This window comes from Mobula birostris, chromosome 11 (genome assembly GCF_030028105.1).
Source record: "Mobula birostris isolate sMobBir1 chromosome 11, sMobBir1.hap1, whole genome shotgun sequence".
NCBI classification, from domain to species: Eukaryota; Metazoa; Chordata; class Chondrichthyes; order Myliobatiformes; family Myliobatidae; genus Mobula; species Mobula birostris.
Window position 1 is genome coordinate 110882584 of NC_092380.1, and position 27030 is coordinate 110909613.

The window sequence follows — 27030 nt, forward strand, 5'->3', positions numbered from 1 at the left end:
GGGTCTGATTTACCATCCCGCCCCAGTGCACCCACCCTGCCTCCTACCCACCTCCCCCTGACACACACACACACACATACTGTGTGAATGTATGTGAATTAGTTGCCACTGAGCGTTATCCAGCCTTCATCCTAGGAGGGAGGTTTTTAAATGCGCACGGTTTCCACGAAGAGGGGATTACCTCAAAAATTCGCTGAGCTTCACCAGGGAAGCTTCCGTAGGCAACACTATTCCGTCTCTCTGTGTGTGAGTGTGTCAATTTGCAGATCAGCCTGCGGGCGAGGGGAGGGGGTTTGAGAGAGTGCGAGAGAGAGAGAGAAGCAGAGAGTGCGAGAGAGAGAGAGAGAGAGAGAGAGAGAGAGAGAGAGAGAGAGAGAGAGAGAGAGAGAGAGAGAGAGAGAGAGAGAGAGAGAGAGAGAGAGAGAGAGAGAGAGAGAGAGAGAGAGAGAGAGAGAGAGAGAGAGAGAGAGAGAGAGAGAGAGAGAGAGAGAGAGAGAGAGAGAGAGAGAGAGAGAGAGAGAGAGAGAGAGAGAGAGAGAGAGAGAGAGAGACTCCGCTCGCCATGCACTTGGCTCAGCGCTTCCTTGCTCTTTCTCTCGCCCTTGGCGCCGCCGTCGCCTCCTTCTACGACGAGGGTGCTGTGGCTGACGGATACTGCAGCCGCATCGTCAGGTCGCCCGGCAGCCGGAGGGAGGGCAACACCGGCTTCAGCCTCCGCATCGAGGGCAACCCCCAGTTCTACAGTCCGGGCAGCACCTATCGCGGTGAGTGGACTCGTGTATGTGCGCGCTTGGGAACCTCCTCAGCCCTCTCTGCCTCCTCCTTCATGGGATCGTACCTCTGTGTATGTGACTCTCTGTGTCTCCCTGTGTGTGTGTGTGTGTGTGTGTGTGTGTGTGTGTGTGTGTGTGTGTGTGTGTGTGTGAGAGAGAGAGAGAGAGAGACAGAGACTTTTTTTCTGTGGTACTCTGAGCATATGTGTGAATGTGTAAGTAACTGTGAGTGTGTAAGTCACTGTGTGCGTGTGTGTGTTCGTTCTCTGTGTGACGGTATGTGTGTAACCGTTTCTCTGTGTGCGATATTGCGTGTTTGTTAGTCTGTGCGACACTGTAAATAACTGTTTCTGTGTGTGTCTTTGTTACTCTGAGTGACACTGTATGTGTGTAAGTAACTTTCACTCTGTCTGTGATGTTGTGTGTGTGCGTGTCGGACTCCCTCTCTCCGTGGGACTGTGTGCCTCTCTTCCCTCCATGAAAATGTAACTCTTTCTCTCTTTTTATCTCCCTCTCTATGTGCGAAACTGTCGTTTTACTCTGTGACAAATGTGTCTTCCCCTGCGTGTGTGTGTGTGTGTGTGTGTGTGTGTGTGTGTGTGTGTGACACGCACAATCCCCTCTCTCTTCCACTGTAAGTGTGGAACTGTCTCTTTCCTCCCTCTTTCTGTAATTATGCCCGTCTACCTCTCAATGTTACTCACTCTATGTACTGTATGTTTGTAATCACCCCTCTCCTTCACCCTCTCCCTCCCTCTAAGTGTAACTGTCTCTCTCTGCAGCTGTGTGAGATTCTGTCTCTCTGTCCCTGTGTGTCCCTTTCTCCCCATGGGACTGCGCCACTCTCACAGTGTGTGTGTCTTTCTGTGCTTCCCTCTTTGCCAATGCTACCAAGCTATTTGTCACCACGTTCCTCCGAACATAAATCCCTTCTTTTACTGTGAACTGCGCGGGGTTACCGACAGGACACATGAAATCTTTTTGCTAAGTTTGAAGAGGTGGTATGGGGTTTTCCAAGCTGATCATCTCCATGTTTTTCCCCCTCTCATTCCAGTCACTCTCTCGGCCACGGTGCCCTCCTACTTCCGCGGATTCACCCTCATTGCTCTACGGGACGGCGCGGATGGACACAGGGAGGAGGATTACGCTGGGAACTTTCAGGTAGAATCACAAGGAACATCGATCAGACCTCCCTCATTCCTCCACCCACCACACCACCCTCACTTCTCCCCTCACTGCCCACCCATCCACACTCTCTCACCCTCACTTCCCACCCACACTCTCATGTTCACTCCCACCCTCTCCCACCCTCACTCCCCCACTCTCACTCTCCCACCCTCACTCCCCCATCCTCACCCTCACTCCTCACCCTCACTCTCATGTTCACTCCCACCCTCACTCCTCACCCTCACTCCCCACCCACACCCTCACATTCACTCCCACCCTCACTCCTCCACTCTCACTCTCCTACCCTCACTCCCCCACCCTCACTCCTCACCTCCCTCTCCCACCCTCACTCCCCACCTCATTCGCCTCACTCCCTCACCCTCAATCCCCCACCCTCATTTCCCCATGCTCACTCTGCACCCTCACCCTCACTCCCCTCCCTCACCATCACCATCACTTCCCCACCCTCATTCCCCCACCCTCACTTCCCCATGTTCACTCTCCTCCCTCACTCCACACCCTCACTCCTCACCCTCTCCACCCTCACCTCCCCTTCTCTTCCCCTTTGTTCTCTCCACTCCCTCCTCCCCTGGGACTACGACATACACCACATCTCTGTGTTAACCTCTCACACTGAGTTGATCATTTTTCTGTCAACCAGCGTTATAATTATATCCGAATGATGCCTTGGAGGTTTGTCTTGTCTTCATCTTCCAGTTGTGTGTGTATGTGTGTGTGTGTCTGTGCATGAGCACGACTGGGACTTGTAACAGTGAACAACATGTAGCAAGTTAATCTTAACATTTTTTTGATACAAATTTTAGTTAAATAAATAGGTGTGTATGTCTCTGATTCAGAGTCAGTGAGCATGTTTCAGTTAGTATGTAACAAATAGTATGTATGGGTTTTCGAGAGTGAGACAGTATGGCATTGCCCATTCACACACCTGTATGCGCTAGAGAATAGAGTGTGTGTGGGTTTAAGTGTGTGAGAGAGAAAATCGAGTGTGTGAGATGGAATTGAGTGTGTGTGTAAGTGGTGTGTTTGCACGTGAGAGAATAGTGTGTAAACAAAGAGAGAATAGAGCTTTGTGTGGGTAGAGTATGTAGAAGTAAACTAGAGTGTAAGAGTAGTGTATGCGTATATGTAAGTGTGTTTGTGTAAGGCGTGTATACAATAGAATGTATATGTGATTCTCATGTACGAGCAGGTAGTGTGTGTGTGTGTGCAAGAGAATAGAATGTATGTGCAAAATTGCAGTGTGTGTAAGTGTGTGTTGGTGAAAGGGCCTGTAAATGAGATCTGAGTGTGTACACAAATGACATTGCTGTGAAGATGAAGAAAACAGAATGCGAAAACAATGTTGAAAATCATTTCAAAATGAAATTTCTAAACTAGGACCACATTTTCATCCACATCCACAATTAACCGGAAGGCTTACTTCCTTGAATCACCCATATAGTGAACTACCATTTTACCATGTTTACCTTCAGAAAGATTAAATAGTTTCAAATTGGATTATTATTGAGCAAACATAAAATACACAATCCAATACTGTCTTTATTTAGAATGGATTCTCTTTATTCTCTAGTTCCCATGTATTATATGGCTAACGGCCCTGTCAGCCTGGGCACTGCTATTTGTAGATTGTACCAAAATAATCCTGTTCATTTCAAATTATCAGCTAATTCATTTTCAAGACATTAAAATCCTCTTTTCCTTGGTATTTATTTTGTTTAATTCAAGTGATTGGATAATCCAAAAACATTTTTAACATCATAATGATTTTGGATTATCAGAATTTAAATGGGTTCAATACTTGGCAGGTTTCAGAGTATGTCTGTTCCAAGTCCCCCTCTGCCTCGTTTTCCCTTCTGCCCCGTTTCCCCTTCTGCCCCGGATCCCCCTCTGCCCCGAGTCCCCCTCTGCCCCGTGTCCCTCTCTGCCCGAGTCCCCCTCTACCCAAGTCCCCATCTGCCCCAAGTCCTCATCTGCCCCGGGTCCCCCTCTGCCCCGGGTCCCCCACTGCCCCGAGTCCCCCTGTGCCCCGAGTCCCCCTCTGCTCCGGGTCCCCTTCTGCCCTGGATCCCCCTCTGCCCCAAGTCCCCCTCCGCCTGAGTCCCCCTCTGCCCCAGGTCCCCCTCTACCCAAGTCCCCCTCTGCCCCAAGTCCCCCTCTGCCCCAAGTTCCCCTCTGTTCCAGGTCCCCTTCTGCCCCGGATCCCCCTCTGCCCCGGATCCCCCTCTACCCGAGTCCCCATCAGCCCCGGATCTCCCTCTACCTGAGTCCCCATCTGCCCCAGGTCCCCCACTGCCCCAAGTCCCCCTCTGCTCCGGGTCCCCTTCAGCCCCGGATCCCCCTCTGCCCCGAGTCCCCCTCTGCCTGAGTGCCCCTCTGCTCCGGGTCCCCTTCTGCCCCGGATCCCCCTGTACCTGAGTCCCCATCAGCCCCGGGTCCCCATCTGCCCCGGGTCCCCATCTGCCCCGAGTCCCCTTCTGCTCTGGGTCCCCATCAGCCCCGGGTCACCCTCTGCCCCAGATCCCCCTCTGTCCAAGTCCCCATCAGCCCGTCCCCCTCTGCCCCAAGTCCCTTTCTGCCCCGACTCCCTCTGCCTCGGGTCCCCTTCTGTCTCAAGACCCGTTCTGTTCTGAGTTGTTATTTGCTAATCTATCTCAAATCAGAGTAACGATTAAATATTCTGAACACCTGGAAAGTTTCATTTGATTGCAGTGCTATTAATCAGTGTTCATCAAAACAGCAGTGTAGCGATCAGCAATGTTTACACATTCCATGATCACTTTATTATGTACCTCCTGTACCTAATAAAATGGCCACTGAGTGTACGCTTGTGGTCTTCTGTTGCTGTCGTCCATCCACTTCAAATTTTGACATGTTGTGCATTCAGAGATGCTCTTCTGTTCATCGCTATTATAACACATGGTTATTTGAGTTTTGATTTTCACACAATTCTCTGTAAACTCTAGAGACTGTTATACAATGAAATTCCCAGGGGACCAGCAGTTTCTGAGATGCTCAAACCTCCCTGTCTGGCACCAACAATCATTCCACAGTCAAAGTCACTTAGATCACATTCCCCATTCTGATGTTTGGTCTGAACAACTGAACCTCTTGACCATGTCTACATGCTTTTATGCATTGAGTTTCTGCCACATGATTGGCTGATTAGATATTCGCATTAACGAGCAGGTGTACAGGTGTGCCTAATAAAGTGGCCGCTGTGTGTATAATGCTCTGCAAATTTAGTGTTTGCAGTTCCTAAGGAAAGAATGCGTTAGCCTTTTTTTAAAAAAAATAATTGTAGTATGTAGGAAAAGCCATCTTTTATTACCCATCCTTTATTGTCCCTGAGTAGATCATCTTGCTAATTCAGAGGGCAGTTAAGGACTGACTGTAATACTGTGGGTCAAGGACAACAAACTTTCCCTGCATGGACTCCATCCACTCTCCTCACTACCAGCATAATCAAAGACCTCACCAACCCCAGACATTCTCTCTTCTCGCCAGTCCCTCTGGGTAGGCGGTACACAATTCTGAAAGCACGTACCACCAGCTTCTATACCACTATTGAGCAGTCCCCTGGATTAAGATGGACTCTTGATCTCATTATCTACCTCATTATAACTTTGCATCTTATTGTCAACCTGCACTGCATTTCTCTGTAAATGCAGTATTTCATTCTGCGCTCAAAGTCCAATCTAAATTTATTATTAAACTACACATATGTCACCATATACCACGCTGAGATTTATTTTCTTGCGGGCATTTACAGTAGAACAAAGAAATACAATAAAATCAATGAAAAACTGCAGGCAAAGACTGACAAACAAGGATTGTGCAAAAGAAGAGAAACTGTGCAAATACAAATAAAATAATAAATAAATAAATGCACACATAAACATAATATTGAGAACATGAGTTGCAGAGCCCTTGAAAGTGAGTCTGTAGGTTGTGGAATCAGTTCAGAGTTGAGGTGAGTGCAGTTACTCTCACTGGTTCAGGAGGCTGATGGTTGTAGGGTTATTAGTGTTCCTGAACCTGGTGGTGTGGGACCTGAGGCCCAGGATAATTGTTTATCTCTCAATGCACTGATGTGATGAAATGATCTATCTCGTTGGCATGCAAAACAAAGTTTTTCACCATACACCTGTGCATGTGATAATATTAAACAAATAAAACATACTTACAAATGTGGATCAGGCCGGGTCAGGACAGAAGATGTCCTCCCTTTTGAATAGCATTGGTGAACAGGCTGGTGGTTTCATTGAGGTTATTCTTTTCAAATCTGAAAACTTTAATTGACTGTATTTAACTTTTTTAGCTGCCATGATTGGGTTTTGAATACCAGGTCATTAGTTAAACTGCTGTTTGTATTTGCAGTGAGCTGCTGGAGGAAGAGTTGAGGCAGGTACAAAGTTCAAATACATTTATTATCAAAGTATATATACTATATACAATCTTGAGATTCTTCCCCTTGCAGGCAGCCACAAAACAAAGAAACCCAATAGAATCCATTAAAAAAAGAAGACTGTCAAACACCAAGTGTGCAGAAAAAACAAATCGTACAAGCAATAACAGTAAGCAAATAACATTCAGAACCATAGCAACACACATGAGATGCTGGAGGAACTCAGCAGGCTAGGCAGCATCAATGGAAAAGAGTAAAGAGTTGTCATTTCAGGTCGAGACCCCTCATCAGGACCGGAAAGAAAGAGGAGAAGTGGGAGTAAGAAGTTGGGGGGAGGGGAGGAAGAAGTACAAGGTAGTAGGTGATAGGTGAAACTGGGAGAGGGGTAAGGAGTGGGGTTTATTGGTGAAAGAGATAAAGGGCTTTAGAAGGGGGAATCTGATGGGGGGGGACAGGAGACTATGGAAGAAAGGGAAGGGGGAGGAGCACCAGAGGGAGATGATAGGCAGGTAAGAAGAGAAGGTGTGAGAGGGAAACAGGAGTGGGAATGGTGAAGGGGGCGGAGCGGGCAATTACCAGAAATTCGAGATCAGATTGGAGGCACTTAGATGGAATATAAGGTGTTCTTCCTCCAACCTGAGTGTGACCTAATCCCGGCAGTACAGGAGGTCATGGACTGACATGTTGGAATGGGAGGGAGAAGTCGAATTGAAATGGGTGGCCACCAGAAAATCCCGCTTTCTGTGGTGGACGGAGCGAGGGTGCTCAATGAATCAATCTCCCAGTCTACCTTTCTCCCCTTTTTCAATCTCTCGATCTACTGATACCTTTCATAAACCCACTGACTCTTACAACTTTCTGAACTATACCTCTTCCCCCACTGTCACTTGTAAAAATGCCGTCCACTTTACTCAGTTCCTCCATCTCTGCCTTATCTGCTCTCAGGATGAGGCTTTTCATTCCAGAACAATTGACATGTCCTTCTTCAAATAAAAGGGGTTTCCTTTCTTCTGTCATCAATGCTGTGCTCACCCGCATCTCTTCCAATTTACGCACACCTACCCTCAGCCCATCCTCCTACTGCCACACAAGGAATAGGGTTCCCCTTGTCCTCACCTACTACCCCAATAGCCTCTGCTTCCAGCGCATAATTCTTCGTAACTTCCACCACCTTCAATGGGATCCCACCACCAAGCACATCTTTCCCTGCACCCCACTTTCTGCTTTCCGCAGGAATCACTCCCTGCACAAATCCCTTATCCTCTGAAACCTCCCACTGATCTCCCTCCTGGTACTTATCCTTGTAAGCAGAACAAGTGCCACATCTGCCCCTGTACCTTCTCTCTCAATTACCATTCAGGGCCTCAAACCGTCCTTCCAGCTGAGGTGACGTTTCACCTGCGAGTTTGTTGGGTCATCTGCTGTACACAGTGTCCCAGTGTGACCTCCTGGATATTGGTGAAATCCAACATAGATGAGGAGACCAATTCATTGAGCACTTTCACTCAGTCCACCACAAAAAGTGGGATCTCCTGGTAGAAACCCATTTCAATTCTACTCCCCATTTCCATTCTGACATGTGAGTCCATGGCCTCTTCTACTGCCAGGATGAGGCCACACTTAGGACAGAGGAGCAATACCTTATATTCTGTCTGGGTAGCCACCAACCTGATGGAATGAACATCAATATCTTGAACTTCCAGTAATTGCTCCCCATCTCCTTCACTATTCCCCATTCCATTCCCCTCTCTCACCTTATCTCTTTACCTGCTCATCACCTCCCTCTGTTGCTTGTCTCCCTTCCCTTTCTTCCATTCTCTCCTGTCCTCTCCAAACAAGTTCTCCCTCCTCCAGCCTTTTATCTCTTTCACTAGTCAACTTCCCAGCTCTTTGCTTTACTCCCTCTGTCTCTCCTGCTTTCACGTATCACCTGCCACCATGTACTTCTTCCTCCCTTCCCCCACCCTCTTAATCTGACTTCTCCCCTTCCTTTCCAGTCCTGGTGGAGAGTGTCATCCCGAAATGTTGATCGTTCATTCCTTTCCGTAGATGCTGCCTGGTCTCTTGAGTTCTTCCAGCATTTCGTGTCTGTTTCTTTGGATTTCCAGCATCTGCAGATTTTCTTGTGTTTTTGGTTTAACATTCAGAACTGAAGCTCGTGAAAGTGAGTCAACGGCCACAAAGCCAGTCACAGCCGGTCTAGGAGCCTGTTAATTGCAAACCTCAGGCTCAGATCAGCACAGAGATGAGTGAACCTCACAAACAGCAAGCTGAACACTGGCCCACCCCTCACCTCCGGTCCCGACATCCTGACCTTCCTAATCTGGCCTGGCGCTTAAATCAGCTAAACCCCGCTTCACTCCTCAGTAACAACTTTTAAAATACATTTGGATAAGTCATGGATAGGAGGCATTTCAACATTTCAAAGTACATTTCTTTTCGAAATATGTGTACGGTGTACAACCCTAAGATTCATCCTTCCGCAGGCAGCCAGGGAACAAAGAAAAACCTGTTTAAAGAAAACATCAGACATCCAACATACGATTACAAGTACAAACCATGCAAAAAGCAAAAGCGGGCAATAACACAGAGAATATTAACCATCAAACCACTGAGTCCCCGGAACGGTCCAGGAGTGACCACTGAGTCACTTCAGTTCAGCGCTGTGTCAATGACTGCAGGCCTCAGCCCCAGAGTCAGTTCCACACCGAAGCGCCTCGATCAAATCGCACAAATAGCAAAAAAGAGTACCCAGAAACATGTGGAACATGAACCAGAGTCCACAAAAAAAACTAGTCCACAGCCATGGAGTGTGTTCAATCAATGCTGAAGATATTAAACTTCAAACCACAGAGTCCCCTGAAAAAGAGTTGTACAACTACAAACTGAAATCAAACCTTGAAGCATGGATGGATTGGGCCGTGGGCCCTGTTTCCATGTTGAGTGGACAGCTAGAGAGTTTTTCCCAGGGCAGAAATGGCTTATGTGAGGGGCATAATTTTAAGGCGATTGGAGGAAAGTATATGTGGGATGTCAAAGGTAAGCTTCTTACACAGAGAGACATGAATGTGTGGAACACCCTTCAAGGAGTGGTCGTAGAAGCAGATACATTAGGGGCATTTAAGCAACTCATAGATAGGCACATAGATGATAAAAAATGGAGAGTTATGTTGGAGGGAAGGGTTAGATTGATCTTGGAGTAGATTAGATTATGAGAACACTCAGTCCTCTTTTATTGTCATCTAGAAATGCATACATGCATTAAGAAATGATACAGTGTTTCTCCGGAGTGATTATCACAGAAAACAGGACAAACCAAAGACTAACACTGACAGAACCACTTAATTATAACATATAGTTACAGCAGTGCAAAGCAATACCATAATTTGATGAAGAACAAACCATGGGCACGGTAAAAAAAAGTCTCAAAGTCCCCGAGTCGATCGACTCCCGAGTCCCCGATAGCAGGCAGCAAAAGGGAGAAACTCCCTGCCATAAACCTCCAGGCACTGTCAACTTGCCGATGCCTTGGAAGCAGCCGACCACAGCCAACACTGAGTCAGTCTGTCCGAAAACTTCAAGCCTCCGACCAGCCCCTCCGATACAGCCTCCCGAGTGCCATCCTCTGCCAAGCGCCTCCAACCTAGCCCCGGCCGCTGAAACAAGCAAAACCGAGGATTCGGGGCCTTCTGCTCCAGAGAATCCGGTTACCACACAGTAGCAGCGGCAGTGAAGCGGGCATTTCCGAAGCTTTCCAGACATTCCTCCGTACTCTCACGTCTATCTCCATCAAATCAGAATTGTGCACGGTCCCCTACTTGACAGATTACAGATATCATTCACCGGAGAGGCCGCGCGCGCTGCGGTCGCGCCATCTTCTCCTGCCTGAATTAAAAGTTTGTTACAACATCGTGGGCCAAAGGACCTGTGCTATGCTGTAGTGTTCTATGTTCTCTATCCCATAACTCTATGATTCTGTGACTCTGCTTTACTTCCACCTGGGTGCCACAGTAGTGTAGAGACTGCTCGAGATGTTTTGGAGTTTGGAGTTCAATTCTGATGCCATTCTGTAAGGAGTCTGTGTACATCTTCTCTATGGGTTCCTCCCAGATGCTCCGATTTCCTCTCATGGTCCTGGGTAAATTAATTGATCACTGTAAATTGTCCCGTGATTTGGTTAGGATTAATTGGGATTATAGGATTGCTGGGGCAGCATGGATCAAAGGGCCAGAAGGGCCTACTCCACACTTTACCACTAAGTAAATTAATGAATCAATTAATTAATTAATCAGCATACTCCCGTAGTCCAATGAGACTGGGGCAATGAGAATGGAATGATTAATTTGAGCTGAGAGTTATAGGTGTTTGAGGTGATTTGAGTGCAGAGGAAGGGGCAGAATTTAACAGTCAAACCTTTGGTGATGGGATGATGTCAGAAAGGACGTCCTCATGTGAAAGTGGGTGGAGGTATCTCTCTGCTCTCCTCTGCCATTGGGCAGAAGATACAGAGCTTGAGCACATATATCATCACGCTCAAGACCAGCTTCTACATCGCTGCTCTCAGACCCTCTCAATCATTAACAGATGACCTCTTGATGAGTACCTGTCGTCGTAATCTGTACAATTTATTTTTCTATCGGCACTGCGTCTTCTCTGTAACTGTGTTTGGGGGGGGGGCAGAATCAGAATCAGGTTCAATATCAGCAGCATATGTTGTGAAATTTGTTAACTTTGTGACAGCAGTCCAATGCAATACATGATAAGCATAGGGAAAAGGAAACACTGAATTACAGTAAATATATACACGTTGCATTTTGGAAGGACAAATCAAGGTAGGACACACACAGTAAATGGTAAGGCACTGAGGAGTGCAGAGGAACAAAGAGATCTGGGAGTTCAGATACATAATTCCCTGAAAGTGGCGTCACAGGTAGACAGGGTTGTAAAGAAGGCTTTTGGCATCCTGGCATTCATAAATCAAAGTATTGAGTATAGGAGTTGGGATGTTATGGGGAGGTTGTATAAGACACTGGTGAAGCCAAATTTGGAGTGTTGTGTACAGTTCTGGTCACCTAACTATAGGAAGGATATCAGTAAGATTGAAAGAGTGCAGAGAAGATTTACTAGGATGTTGCCGGGTCTTCAGGAGTTGAGTTACAGGGAAAGATTGAACAGGTTAGGACTTTATTCCTTGGAGCATAGAAGAATGAGGGGGGATTTGATAGAGGTTTACAAAATTATGAGGCGTATAGACAGAGTAAATGCTGGTAAGCTCTTTCCACTTAGAGTAGGAGAGATGAATACGAGAGGACTTGGCTTTAGCGTGAAAGGGGAAAGGTTTAAGGGGAAAATTGGGGGAACTTCTTCACTCAGAGAGTGGTGGGAGTGTGGAACGAGCTGCCATCTGACGTGGTAAATGCGGGCTCACTCTTAAGTTTTAAGTTGGATAGATACGTGAATGGGAGAGGTCTGGAGGGTTATGGACTGGGTGCAGGTCAATGGGACTAGTAGAATAGTAGAATAGAAATACAAAAAAGTGGTAAGATAGTGTTCATGGGTTCAATGGCCCTTTAGAAATTGAATGGCAGAGGAAAAGAAGCCGTTCCTGATCGCTCAGTGTGTGCCTTCAGGCTTCTGTACCTCCTACCTGATGGTAACAATGAGAAAAGGGCGTGTCCTGGGTGGTGTTGGACACTGCCTTCCTATGGCACCGCTCTTTGAAGATACCTTGGATACTATGGAGGCTTGTATTCATGATGGAGCTGACTAATTTTACAAGCTTTTGCAACTTATTTTGATCTTGTGCAGTAACCCCCCCCACCCCCATACCAGACAATGATGCAGCCAGTCAGAATGCTCTCTATCGTACATCTATAGAAGTCTAAGTTGACAAACTAAATCTCCTCAAACCCCTAATGAACTATAGCTGCCATCTTTCCTTCTTCATAGCTGCATCAATACGTTGTGACCAGATTAAACCCTCAGAGATTTTGACACCTAGAAACATGAAATTGCTTCACTCTCTGCACTTCTGATCCCTCTATGAGGATTGGTTTGTGTTCCCTCATTCTATCCTTTCTGAAGTCCACAAGCAGCTCTTTGGTCTCACTGATGTTGAGTGCAAGGTTGTTGCTCTAACATCACTCAACCAATTGGAACATCTTGCTTCTGTATGCCCTCTCATCACCGTCTGAGATTCTGCCAACTATGGTGATCTTTGTGACTCGACCGGAAAATTCCCCGTGTAATCCTCCCTCAGTGAGGGTGAACCTGCAGAGGTAGGCGGTCACAGTGGCCGACAGGGTGACTAGAAAGGGAGGGGGAGAAACGCAGAGATGATCAGGGAGGAAGTATACAATGAAACGTCTCATTGATGTCATCAATTGACACAGCCCAAGCATGTGCTGGGGTCAGCTGTGAGGGGCGCCGTTAACCCTAATCTGTACGTCTTTGGAATGTGGGAGGAAACTAGAGCACCTGGAGGAAACCCACACGTTCACAGGGAAAAGGTACTTACTCCTTACTTTACCTTATTGTCACCAAACAATTGATACTAGAGCGTACAATCATCACAGTGATATTTGATTCTGCGCTTCGCGCTCCCTGGAGTACAAATTGATAGTAAATATTAGAAATTTAAATTATAATTTGTAAATAGAAAATAGAAAAGGGAAAGTAAAGTAGTGCAAAAAAGCCGAGAGGCAGGTCCAGATATTTGAAGGGTACGGCCCAGATCCGGGTCAGGATCCATTCAGCAGTCTTATCACAGTTGGAAAGAAGCTGTTCCCAAATCTGTCCGTATGAGTCTTCAAGCTCCTGAGCCTTCTTCCAGAGGGAAGAGGGATGAAAGGTGTGTTGGCTGGGTGGGTCGTGTCCTTGATTATCCTGGCAGCACTGTTTCGACAGTGTGAGGTGTAAAGTGAATCCAAGGACGGAAGATTGGTTTACAGACAGCAGTGGGAATTGAACCCTGATAGAGTCATGGAAAAATACAGCTCAAAAGAGGCCCTTTGGCCCATCATGTCCATGCCAAGACCTTTAAAATGCCCTCTCACAGCTCTCTAAGCAAAGAAGTTTACTTGTTGACTTTATTAACTTTGCCTCCAACTTTCACCCTGCCCTCAAGTTTACCTGGTCCATTTCCGACACCTCCCTCCCCTTTCTAGATCTTTCTGTCTCTGACTCTGGTGACAGCTTATCCACTGATGTCTACTATAAGCCTACTGACTCTCACAGCTATCTGGACTATTCCTCTTCTCACCCTGTCTCTTGCAAAAACGCCATCTTCTTCTCGCAATTCTTCCGTCTCCGCTGCATCTGCTCTCAGGATGAGGCTTTTCATTCTAGGGCGAGGGAGATGTCTTCCTTTTTTAAAGAAAGGGGCTTCCCTTCCTCCATTATCAACTCTGCTCTTAAACGCATCTCCCCCATTTCACGTACATCTGCTCTCACTCCATCCTCCCGCCACCCCACTAGGAATAGGGTTCCCCTGGTCCTCACCTACCACCCCACCAGCCTCCGGGTCCAACATATTATTCTCCGTAACTTCTGCCACCTCCAACGGGATCCCATCACTAAGCACATCTTTCCCTCCCCTCCTCTCTCTGCGTTCCGCAGGGATCGCTCCCTACGCAACTCCCTTGTCCATTCGTCCCCCCCATCCCTCCCCACTGATCTCCCTCCTGGCACTTATCTGTGTAAGCCGAACAAGTGCTACACATGCCCTTACACTTCCTCCCTTACCACCATTCAGGGCCCCAAACAGTCCTTCCACGTGAGGCAACACTTCACCTGTGAGTCGGCTGGGGTGATATACTGCGTCCGGTGCTCCCGATGTGGCCTTTTATATATTGGCGAGACCCGACGCAGACTGGGAGACTGCTTTGCTGAACATCTACGCTCTGTCCGCCAGAGAAAGCAGGATCTCCCAGTGGCCACACATTTTAATTCCACATCCCATTCCCATTCTGACATGTCTATCCACGGCCTCCTCTACTGTAAAGATGAAGCCACACTCAGGTTGGAGGAACAACACCTTATATTCCGTCTGGGTAGCCTCCAACCTGATGGCATGAACATTGACTTCTCTAACTTCCGCTAAGGCCCCACCTCCCCCTCGTACCCCATCTGTTACTTATTTTTATGCACACATTCTTTCTCCCACTCTCCTTTTTCTCCCTCTGTCCCTCTGACTATACCCCTTGCCCATCCTCTGGGTCCCCCCCCCTTGTCTTTCTTCCCGGACCTCCTGTCCCATGATCCTCTCGTATCCCTTTTGCCTATCACCTGTCCAGCTCTTGGCTCCATCCCTTCCCCTCCTGTCTTCTCCTATCATTTTGGATCTCCCCCTCCCCCTCCAACTTTCAAATCCCTTACACACTCTTCCTTCAGTTAGTCCTGACGAAGGGTCTCGGCCTGAAACGTCGACTGTACCTCTTCCTAGAGATGCTGCCTGGCCTGCTGCGTTCACCAGCAACTTTTATGTGTGTTGAAAGAAGTTTCCTCTCATGTTTCCCTTAAACTTTTTACCTTTTACCCTTAACCCATGACCTCTAGATGTAGTCTCACCCAATCTTTTGATCGCTGGCACGAATACATTGTGCTAATCTCTGCACTCCTTGTCGTTTGTATTACCTAGAGGGTAATCATGTGGAAAATAGATTTGTGGGTAATTGTGTAAAAATTACATGGTAGAAAGGGTTGTTCGGTCAACACTGTGTGAATTTTTCTCTCCGATCACTCTTAAATGTAAAATTATACGTCTACGACAATCTGTTATTGGCATCTCTCCGTTTTGATAGCTGATTCACAATGAACTCTAGAGAATTGATTTAGTTATTAAATCTGTCAATCACTTAGTCCCACGGGATTTACGAATGATTGCACCTTTACTCGATCTCTTCATTGATCAGTTTTCCCAGCAGGGACACTCTACCACAGCTAAAACATATAATCCACCTCCGCAAAGCCCGTGTTTGTTGTGGGTTTATAATTCTCTGTGATTTAAAGTCAAACCCGCAAGCTCATTTGGAAATGATTTAATAATGGTTGTGATGGACTGACACCAGCTGCAGTTCTGTCGGTGCTGTTTGAAGTCACCACGTTCTCCCATTCTGCAGAACTAAGCAGACAATCCTAATGTGCCAATGCTGAACGTTGTGTCATTAAGCAGATGGTTATATCAGGGCACCGCTCATTTCTCTTTGACAACTTTCCTGAATCCTCTGGGCTAATATTTATTTGTTTATTGAGATACGGTGTAGAATAGGCCCTTCCAGCCCTTCAAGCCACACCAGCCTGCAATCCCCTGATTTAATCCTAGCCTAATCACAGGACGATTTACACTGACCAATTAACCTACGAACTGGTACATCTTTGGACTGTTGGGTGAAACTGGAGAACTTGGAGGAAACCCACACGGTCATCGGCAGGACATACAAACTCCTTACAGACAGTGGCAGTTATTGGACCTTTGTCGCTGGTACTATAACGTGTTGTGCTAACCACTACACTAGCATGCCACCCACTATTCATCACCCAATAGATCACCTGATCACAGTTATCATGTACTACAGGACAGCAACAGGCCCTTTGGCCCATCTAGTCCATGCTGAACTGTTATTCTGCCTAGTCTCCTATAGCCCTCCATAACCCTTCCATCCATGCACTTATCCAAACTTCCCTTAAATGTTGAAATCAAATCTGCATCCACCACTCCTACTGGTGGCTCGTTGCACACTCTCACCACCCTCTGAGTGAAGAAGTTCCCTTCATGTCCCCTTAAATATTTCACCTTTCACCTATAATCTCTAGTTCTAGACTTACCAAAGTCTCAGGTGATAAAGCTTGCTTGTAATTACCCTTTCGATACTCCTCATAATTTTCTATACCTTTAGGAAATCTCCTACACTTCAGGGAATGACGTCCCAACCTAGTCAACCTTTCCCTACAAATCAGGTCCTCAAGTCCCAGAAACATCCTTGTAAACTTTCTTAGTACTCTTTTCAATCCTATTGCCATGGTTCCTGCATGGGATCTCATTGAAACCTACCAGATACTGAGTGGATAGAGTGGTGGAGTCGAGGACCAGAGGGCACAGCCTCAGAATAGAGGGATGTCGAATGGTAGAGAGGACTCGGTAGGCAGAATGGCTAAATTCTGCTCCTATGTCGAATGGTCTTTTGATCTGTAGCAACATACTCTTGGATGTCACAATCTGCAGATGCTGGATATCAAAGTAATGCATACAAAATGCTGGAGGAACTCAGCAGGCCAGACAGCAATATATGCTGCTTGGCCTACTGAGTTCCTCCAGCATTTTGTGTGCATACTATTGGATGTAACTGATATTAACAAAACTCTTTAGAGGCAGTGACTTGAGATCTACTGAATATTGAAAGGCCTAGATAGAGTGGAAATGAAAAGGATGTTTCCAATAGTGGGAGAGCCTAGGATCAGAGGACACAACCTCAATATACAAGGATGTTTCTTTAGAACAGAGATGAGGAGGAATTTCTTCAGCCAGAGGGTGGTGAATGTGTAGAATTCATTGCTGAGGATGGTTATTGAGGCCAAGTTACTGGGTGTTGAAGAAATGAGCCATGACTGATGGCTGGGGAAGACTCAATGGGTCAGATATCCTAATTATGCTCCATTATTTTATGGGATCTTGCTGTGCTGGTATGGCCTACACCGTCTTCATGCAGTGCTGACTGAGTGCTGATGTTCTGATGACTCACCTAGAGCAGGATAAGCAGTGAGTCTATTTCTTTCAATTGCATTATAACAGAGCTCCCCTCTCTCTCCCACCCCAAACCTCCAGATCATTGACCATGAGGACACACAGTTCATGACCAACTGCCCGTACGCGGTCACGGAGAGCACGCCCCGAAGACGGACGCGGATTCAGGTCTTCTGGACGGCACCAGCGTCTGGTTCGGGCTGCGTTGTGTTGAAGTAAGTACAGCACCCTCTAACAAGAGCTCGGGCATTTTTTTGTGGGGCCAGGATTCAAAACTAAAGACAAAATTCAAAGTAAATTTATTATCAATGCACTTAATATTTCACCTTATTCAACCCTGAGATTCATTTTCTCGTGGGCATTCACAGTAAATACAAAGAAACATAATAGAATCAACAAAAGACCGCACACTACAGATAGAGAATCAATGTGAAAACACAAAAAGAAAGATAATAATCAGAATACTAATAGTAATAATAATAAAGCTTTTCATCAGTAAAGCTAAAGCAATTAATTCTAATAATAGAACTATTTTCAAAGGTATAAAGATGAACTTTGAACAAGAAAAATGCAGAACAATAAACATGAAGAGAGGTGCAATAGATTTAGTAGAAAATAAAACAGAGCAGTGTGATACAATACAACCGATGGATGAATATGAAATATAAATACCTGGGATATCACCTAGCAAAGAAAATAGATCATAGTGCAATAAAGGGAAAACCTTCGACAGAATTTACTTCAAGGCTTAAGAAAATCTGCCAAACAGGACTCAATAGTAAAAATATAACAAAAGCAATAAACACATTCCCTATCCCCATATTAACATATTCTTTTGCTGTAATACCTTGATCCAAAACTGATCTGGAAAATTTACAAAGAAAAATAAGAGCAGAAATGACAAATTTTAGAAAACACTATGTATACTTGAATACACTTAGATTAACATTACCTAGAGCAGAAGGAGGAAGAGGAATAACAGGAATAAAAAAAATTAGACAACAGTCAGATAAAACTTCAAAGGATATATTTTCATCAATGGAAACAGGATTCAGCATTCCACGTGAGCATATGCAATTCTGTTAAGAAGTACACACCGCTGAAATTAATTGAAAGCGTAACCCAGAAAAATGAAAGAGTTTTCACTATAGACGAGAAAGTTAACCAATGGAAGAGCATGTTCCTCCATGGAAGACATTCCCATGATCTGAGCAGACTCGATATCGACAAGGAAGACAACAATGTCAACTCCATGTCAAGCACCTGGCTCAGAGTTGGAGACCTCTTCCCAGAATCATTGTGGTTCCTTGTGGCAATTACAGGACTAGGTGGTTAACACTAAAAGAAAATCAAAAATACGTAACAAAAGACCAACAAATTTAAGGTGATAAATGCAGAAAATGCCAAGAGAAACCAGAATACAGGAGCCCCTCAGGGCTGTGTACTAAACCCCCTCCTTTTCTCTCTGTATACCCATGACTGGGTCACCACCCACAGCCCCAATCTGCTAATTAAATTTGCTGATGGCACTACATTGATTCAGCTAATCTCAAACAATAACGAGGTGGCCAACAGGGAAGAAGTAATCTCTCTGACACAGTGGTGTCAAGAAAACAACCTCTCCCTCAATGTTGCAAAAACAAAGGAGCTGGTTGTGGATTGCAGGAGGAATGGAGATGGGCTAACCTCTATTGACATTAATGGATCTGGGGTTGAGAGGGTAAACAGCTTAAAGTTCCTCGCCATCCACATCACCAAGGAACTCACATGGCTTGTACACACCAGTTGTGTGGTAAAAAAGGCACAACAGCGCCTCTTTCACCTCAGATGTTTGAGGAAGCTTGGTATGGGCCCCCAAATCCTAAGAACTTTCTACAGGGGCACAATTGAGAGCATCCTGACTGGCTGCATCACTGCCTGGTATGGGAACTGTGTCTCGCTTAATCGCAGGATTCTGCAGAGAGTGGTGCAGGCAGCCCAGCGCATCTGTAGTTGTGAACTTCCCATGATTCAGGACATTTACAAAGACAGGTGTGAAAAAAGGGCCCGAAGAATCATTGGGGACTCGAATCACCCCAACCACAATCTATTCCAGTCTACCATCTGGGAAACGGTACCATAGCTTAAAAGCCAGGACCAACAGGCTCCGGGACAGCTTCTTTCACCAAGCCATCAGACTGATTAACTCATGCTGATTTGGGTGTATTTCTATGTTACATTGACTGTTCCATTTATTATAAATTATTATAAATTGCTATGATCGCGCATCACAAATTTAGATGGAGATGTAACACAAAGAATTTTACTCATGTATGTGAAGGATGTAAGAAACTAAGTCAATTCAATTCAATCCAACACATTACAGAATCCTGCAGCAATTTAACTCAGTCTGATTATTTACACAGGCACACTCAACTGTCAAACATCATTCAGCAAAATCTTGCTTTAAAATATAAACTCATAAAAGACACCATATCCTACTATAAATAGGAGCCTGATCAGAGTCCTGTAAATTATATCATGGCTGATCCATTATTACAGATCAGACAATCCATAATAACCATCCAGACATAATATTACCAGGTAAACAAGCAAGAACAACTTACTTAATAGATATAGCCATTCCAAACACACATAACATACAGCAATCTGTAAGTGAAAAACGCTAGAACTATGCTGATTTAAAAGAGGAAATTACTTTACCAGACCATGATGCAACCAGTCAAGATATTTTCAGTTATATATCTGTAGAAGTTTGGAGTGTTCAGTGATAAGCTCGAACTCCTGAGAAAGTAAAGACGTTGGCATGCCTTCCTTGTGATTGCATCTACTCTATGTGCTGGGCCCAGGACAGGTCTTCTGATATGTTAACGCTCATGAATAAAAAACTGCAGGTGCTTTCCACTGCCAATCCCCCAGAATGAACTGGTGCAAATTCGCCCTCCTTCCCCTTCAAGTCCAAGTTCAAGTTGAAGTTCAAGTTTAAGTGTCATTCAACCATACATGAATATCCATGAATACAGCTAAACGAAACAGCGTTGCTCTGGGGCCAAGACGCAAAACACAGTATACGGCACACAAAGCACATATAAGATATCAGTAAAATTCAATCACACAAAAAAATCTTTCAAATCCCTGAGTCCATGAATGTTGCAGCAGTCTACACTCAAACACAATATATCTTGTCTTCTTCCAAACGAACAGTGGAGAGCAGTGTTGACTCCAGTACGTATGCTGCGCCACACTGTCTCTAGCACACTGGTGGAGCACACCGACTCTGATGTCTCTTTCCTGGGTGGCTGCGAACAGACGACACCATGGCTTGAGGCCTGGTCCTCACTACAACCAAGGCTACACAGCTCCCTTGTTCCCCATCCCCACCATTCACCAATAACCAGGTGAATCGGACTTGCAGCACTGCACACTTCACTACCTTTGTGCACCCACTCAGACAGCTCTCTGACGCAGCCAGCAGCACAATCCACATCAAGTCCAGCCCCTTCAGTTTCTCTGCCAACAAGCAACTTGCTGGTGGGGTAGACCTGCAGTACTTTAAGTTCTTAATTTCCAGCAAGGTCTTGCGATTGTACAAAAAAAAATTGTAAAAGACAATAACACCCTTGGTTGGCCCCATAGAAGCCACCATATCTGAGTGCACTGCCATCTTACCAGAAGGACCCTGAAGTTGACAACCAGTTCTTTAGTACCTTGCTGTGGTACTACACAGTTGCAGTGCTTAATGCTTTCACACTTCAAGTTCAGATGCCGACATCTGACCATATCCAGGATGTTGGCTTCGAACACAGAGTGGAGGCTTAATCTCTGGCCTTCCCTCTAAATCTCCCACATCCCTGTCCCTAAACCCTAACCTGATCCCTAACTCCCCTCTCAGTACCAAAAATTATCCCTATAAACTTAAAATAAAATTTTAAAAGAGTTAAGTCTGAGCTGTGACGTTGATGGAAACCACAGCGCAGCGATATCTTGATGCCTGAAGGTTACCTAACACTTGACGTTTTTGCCTGAAAATCCCAAAGATTTTATAATGATTCATCACTGTTCTGCAGACAGAACTGCTCCCAGCATTTGCTATTGCTATTTTAAGCTGGTTAAGAATCAGTTTAAACACTCTGAAAGCCTTATTCTTTATTGCATGCACTCTTCAAGAATTTGAAAGCATAATTACTGCTTAACAATCTGTCAGCTCTAATATTAAGAACAATTAGTATAATTCCTTATCATTAATATATCAAAATATGAAGTGCAATAATTTTATACAATTATATTTACGGTATAAATACAGTACAACGGCTGTGAAGACCAAATCACCGGGTAGCTGAGGTTTTTAATTGGTAAGGGCATCAAAGTTATAGGGGGCAGTCAGGAGAATTGAGTTGAGACGGATAATTAAGCAGCCATGATTAAATGGTGGAGGGGACTCCATGGGTTGAATGGCCTAATTCTGCTCCTATTATCTCGTGGTCTTATGGTTTTAAGAGTGGAGGAAGAGTGTGTGGGAAAAGAATGAAGGAAGATTGTGAGGGGTGGAGACCACTTGAAGATGAACACAAATATAATTTCAAACTATTTGCATCATGTAGGAATTTGGAGAAACAAAAAATTAACTTTTGTTCAATATAATGCTTTTAATTGCATAACAGTGCTGACCCTTTGCAATAGTTCAATTAAGCTAAAAATATTTTGTTGATGATTTTATTTTGTACTCTGTGTCTGAAGCTTCTTGCTTAAGTGTCAACAACAGTCAGCCAGCATTGATGGATTCCAGTTGCCCTGATACTGTTTCTCCATGACCGCAAAGTCCTGGTGAAATCTTTCACCATGTTCGTCACTGCTTTTGCCAAGATTTGCAGGGAAGAAGTCTAAATGAGAATGCAGAAAATGAACCTTTAGTGACATGTTTCACTTCATGGTTTTGTATGCTTGCAGCATGTAGTTCGATGCTCTGTAGTTGCCAAGAAAATTTTCAGCAACATCTTAGAATGCCTTCCATGTGATATTCTGTTGTCCCACTGGAAGTTTTTCCAGCTGCCTGTTATTAATGACCTGTTTGATTTGTGGACCAACAAAAATGCCTTCTTTAATATTGGCATCAGTTATTCTGACTTGAATTATGAATTGAAATAACAAATATAGGTGATTTCAAAACATGGTGTGTGATAGGAAAATTTCATGGTGATTTTCGTGATCAGCAGTGCAAGATCCATAAGCTTCTCCCAGGAGTATTCAGGAAGCAAAATCTTTGTGTCCAATGTTATGTTTGGCTGCCCAATCAGCTTGATGACATTATTGACACTGGACAGTTGGGTTTTTGTGGGCTGTTCGCAAAAGGCATTAATGAGAGGCTGAATCCTCATCGTATAGATCAGCTGAGCATGGTTGAGTCCTTGATTCCACATCAACACCAAATGGCATTATGTTTTTGCTGGCAGCAAAGTTTGGTTCTAGTTTTTCGGAGCCATTCTTCCGGAAGTTTAGTACAATGAGACAAAACGAGAATGGGTTGCATCGAAAAGGCAGGGCAGTGGTACAGTGGGTAGAGCCTCCGCCTCATGGCACCAGCAGACTGGGTTCAATCACCGCCTTGGGTGCTGTCTGTGTGGAGATTACATGTCCTTCCTGTGACCTCTGTGGGCTTCTGCTGAGGTTCCTCCCACATCCCAAAGAAAAACTGGCCGCTGCAAATCATCCATTGTAGGTAGGTTCAAGATCAAGTTCAATTTCAGGTTTATTGTCTTCTGACTGTTCATATATGCACTCACATGAAACAACATTCCTCAAGAGCATGATAAACCCACAGACCAAAACAAAATATTACCAACAATCAGTTAATAAAATATAACTCTAAATGCATATTGTGTGTAGTAAACAGCTCGCTATCCTAGAGTCAAGTTGCAGGGTATTCATTATTCTCACAGATTGAGGGAAGAAGCTGTTACCCAGTCTGGCAGTCCGAATCCTGATGCTTCTGTATCTCCTTCCTGGCTGTACTGGGTCAAAGAGATTGTGGGATGGGTGATTGGGATACTCAACAATGCCTCGAGCCCTTTGTCTAGAACGCTCCCGGTATATGTCACAAATAGTGGGGGAGGGAGACCCTTGTGGTCCTCTTGGTGCTTTTTACTGTGCTCTGTAGGGTGAGTGGTAGATTCAGTGCAAGCGGATGAGAATGTGGGACTAGTGACGGTCAGCATGATTCAATGGGCCGAAGGTCCATGTTGCATGCTGCACATTCCTATGACTTTACTGTCAGATTCCCCCATCTCTGTACTTGTAGAGCATGGTCGACACTTTGTTCTATATTTATCAATGGAACCTTTGGGAATTAGAGTTTATACAAGTTGTTATCATATACACAAGAGTTTCTGCAATCTTGAACACAAAGGATCCCGAGCAACAAGCTTATTGAGTATCCCTACCACCCATTCCACAATCTCTTTGACCCAATATGGTCAGGAAGGAGGCACAGGAGCATCAAGGCTAGAACTGTCCGACTGGGTTACAGCTTCTTCCCTCAGGCTGTGAGACTGGGTGCCACAATAGCCTAGCGGTTAGCGTGGCACTATTACAGCTCAGGGCATTGAGTTCGGGGTTCGATTCCGACATCATCTTTAAGGATCAGTATGTTCACCCCCATGGGAGGTGTGGATTTTATTCCAGGTGCTGTGGTTTCTTCCCACTGTCCAAAGACCTACTAGTTGGTAGGCTAATTGGTCATTGTATATTGTCCTGTGATTAGGCTACGGTTAAACAAAGGGTTGCTGGTGGGGCAGCTTGAAAGACCAGAAGGGCCTATTCTGTACTGTATCTCAAATAAAATAAAATAAATAAATGAATAATGAATAGACCATAAGGCCATAAGGGATAGGAGCAGAATTAGACCATTTGGCCCATCGAGTTTGCTCTACCATTCAACCACAGCCGATTCTTTTTTTAGACCATAAGACAAAGGAGCAGAAGTCGGCCATTCGGCCCATCGAGTCTGCTTCGCCATTTTATCATGAGCTGATCCATTCTCCCATTTAGTCCCACTCCCCCGCCTTCTCACTATAACCTTTGATGCCCTGGCTACACAGATACCTATCAATCTCTGCCTTAAATACATCCAATGACTTGGCCTCCACTGCTGCCCATGGCAACACATTCCATAGATTCACCACCCTCTGACTAAAAAAATTTCTTTGCATTTCTGTTCTGAATGGGCGCCCTTCAATTTCCCTCTCCTCAGCCCCAATCCCCAGCCTTCTCCCTGTAACCTTTGATGCCATGACCAGTCAAGAACCTATCAATCTCCGCCTTAAATACACCCAATAGCTTGGCCTTCACAGCTGCCTGTGGTAACAAATTCCACAAATTCACCACCTTCTGGCTAAAGAAGTTTCTGTGCATTTCTGTCTGAAATGGATGCCCCTCTATCCTAAGACTGTGCCCTCTTGTCCTAGACTGCCCCACCATGGGAGACATCCATCCACATCTACTCTGTCTAGGCCTTTCACCATTCAAAACGTTTTAATGAGCTCTCCCCCCATCCTTCTAAATTCCAGCGTGTGCAGACACAGAGCCATCAAATATTCCTCATATGATAACTCTTTCATTCTCTGAATCATCCTTGTGAACCTTCTCTGAAAGCTCTCCAATGTCAACACGTCTTTTCTGAGATAAGGAGCCCAAAACTGTTCATAATACTCAGGGTGAGTCCTCACCAGTACCTTCAGCAATTTACAATTTGCTTGTAAATTGATAATTACTTGGTAAGCAGCCTCATGTGTGGAACCTTGTCAAAGGCCTTCTGAAAGTCCAAATATACAACATCCATTGAATCTGCTTTATCTAGCCTACTTGTAATCCCCACAAAGAATTCTAACAAGTTCGTCAGGCAAGAATTTCTCTTAAGGAAGCCGTGCTGACTTTGTCCTATCTTGTCCTGTGTCACCAAGTACTCCATAACCTCATCCTTAACACTTGGCTCCAATGTCTTCCCAACTACTAAGGTCAGGCTAACTGGTCTATAATTTCCTTTCAGCTGGCTCCCTCCTTTCTTAAAGAGTGGAGTAACATTGCAATTTTCTAGTCCTCCAGAACCATGCCAGAGTTCAATGATACTTGAAAGATAATTACTAATGCCTCCACAATCTCTACCTCTTTCAGAACCCTGGTCCAGGTGATTTATGCACCTTTAAGTTTTTCAACTTTTTGAGCACCTTCTCCCTTGTGATAGTAATTTCTCTTTCCTCACACCCTTCAACATCTGGCATACTGCTGGTATCTTCCACAGTGAAGACTGATGCAAAATACTCATTTAATTCATCTGCCAATCCCCTTGGACCCATTATTATTTCTCTGACCTCATTTTCTAGTGGTCCTATATCCACTCTCATCTCTCTTTTACCTTTTTATATGCATGAAAAAACTTTTTCTATCTATCTTGATAATATTTGCTAGGTTGTTTTCATATTTTATCTTTTCTCTCCTAATGATTCTTTTAGTTGCTTTCTGAAAGTTTTAAAAAACTTCCCAATCCTCTATTTTCCCTCTAATTTTTGCTTTGTTGTATGCCTTCTCTTTTGCTTTTACATTAGCTTTGACTTCTCTTGTCATCCACGGTTGTACTATTTTGCCATTTGAGTATTTCTTTATTTTTGGAATACATCAATCCTGAATTCTCTCTCATTTTTCCCAGAAACTCAATCCATTGCTGCTCTGCTGTCATCCCTGCCAGCATCGCCTTCCAGTTTACTTTCGGCCAACTCCTCTCTCATACCACTGTAATTTTCTCCCTATCAAATTTCATTTTGTGATCACTGCCTCCTAAGGGTTCTTTTACCTTAAGCTCCCTAATCACCTCTGGTTCATTACATAGCTCTCAATCCAGGACAGCTGATCCCCTGGTAGGCTCAACGACAAACTGCTCTAAAAAGCCATCTTATAGGAATTCAACAAATTCACTCTCTTGAGATCCATTAGCAACCTAATTTTCTCAATCTACCTACATGTTAAAATCTCCCATGATATCATAACATTTCCCCTTTGACTTACCTTTTCTATTTCCTGTTGTAATCTGTGGTCCACATCCCAGCTACTGTTGGGAGGCCTGTATATAACTGCCATGAGGGTCCTTTTAACCTTGCAGTTTCTTAACTCAACCCACAAGGATTCAACATCTTCCAATCCTATGTCGCATCTTTCTAATGACTTGATGCCATTCTTTACCAGCAGAACCATGCCAGCCCCTCTGTCTACCTTCCTATCCCTCCGACACAATGTGTGACCTTGAATATTTAGCTCTCATCTAGAACCACCCTTCAGTCATGATTCAGTGGTGGCCGCAACATCGTACCTGGCAGTCTGTAATAGTGCAGCAATATCATCCACCTCATTTCTTATACTCTGTGCAATGAAATCTAACACATTGAGTATGGTATTTGCTACCCTTTTTGATTCTGCATCCTTAATGCACGGATACTCATTTGTCCTATCAGCTGCCTGCTCTTCCTGACAGTCTGACTGCATGTTATCGCTGCTTTTTTACCATCCGTCCTATTCTGAGTCCCTTTGCTCCAGTTCCCACCCCTGCCAAAGTGCCAAAGTAGTTTAAACCCTCCCCAACAGCTCTAACAAACCTGCCAGTGAGAATATTGGCCCCCCTCAGGTTCAGGTGCAACCCTTCACTTTCGTACAGGTTGTACCAGAAGAAATCCCAATGATCCAAGAACCTGAAGCCCTGACTCTTGCACTAGCTTCTCAGCCACACATTATTCTGCTAAATCATCCTCACTGGTGCGTGGCACAGGTAGCAATCCAGAACTTACTTCTCAGCTTTCTGCCTTGGCTCTAAATTCCCTCTTCAGGACCTCTTTTCTTTTCCTTCCTGTGCCATTGGTACCAATGTGCACTATGACATCTGG

The 27030-nt window shown here is 44.9% G+C and overlaps 1 protein-coding gene across 1 annotated transcript in view; it reads left to right on the forward strand.

Moving 5' to 3' along the window:
* Positions 1-502: 502 nt before the first annotated feature.
* The window catches only part of LOC140205308 (spondin-1-like), a 346180-nt gene continuing 319652 nt past the window's right edge, over positions 503-27030 (forward strand). Inside the window, exons 1-3 of the mRNA XM_072272839.1 lie at positions 503-764; positions 1828-1934; positions 17189-17322. Of these exons, the coding sequence (XP_072128940.1) occupies positions 563-764; positions 1828-1934; positions 17189-17322 (443 nt within the window). The 5' untranslated portion in view covers positions 503-562. The remainder of the gene's footprint in view (positions 765-1827; positions 1935-17188; positions 17323-27030) is intronic.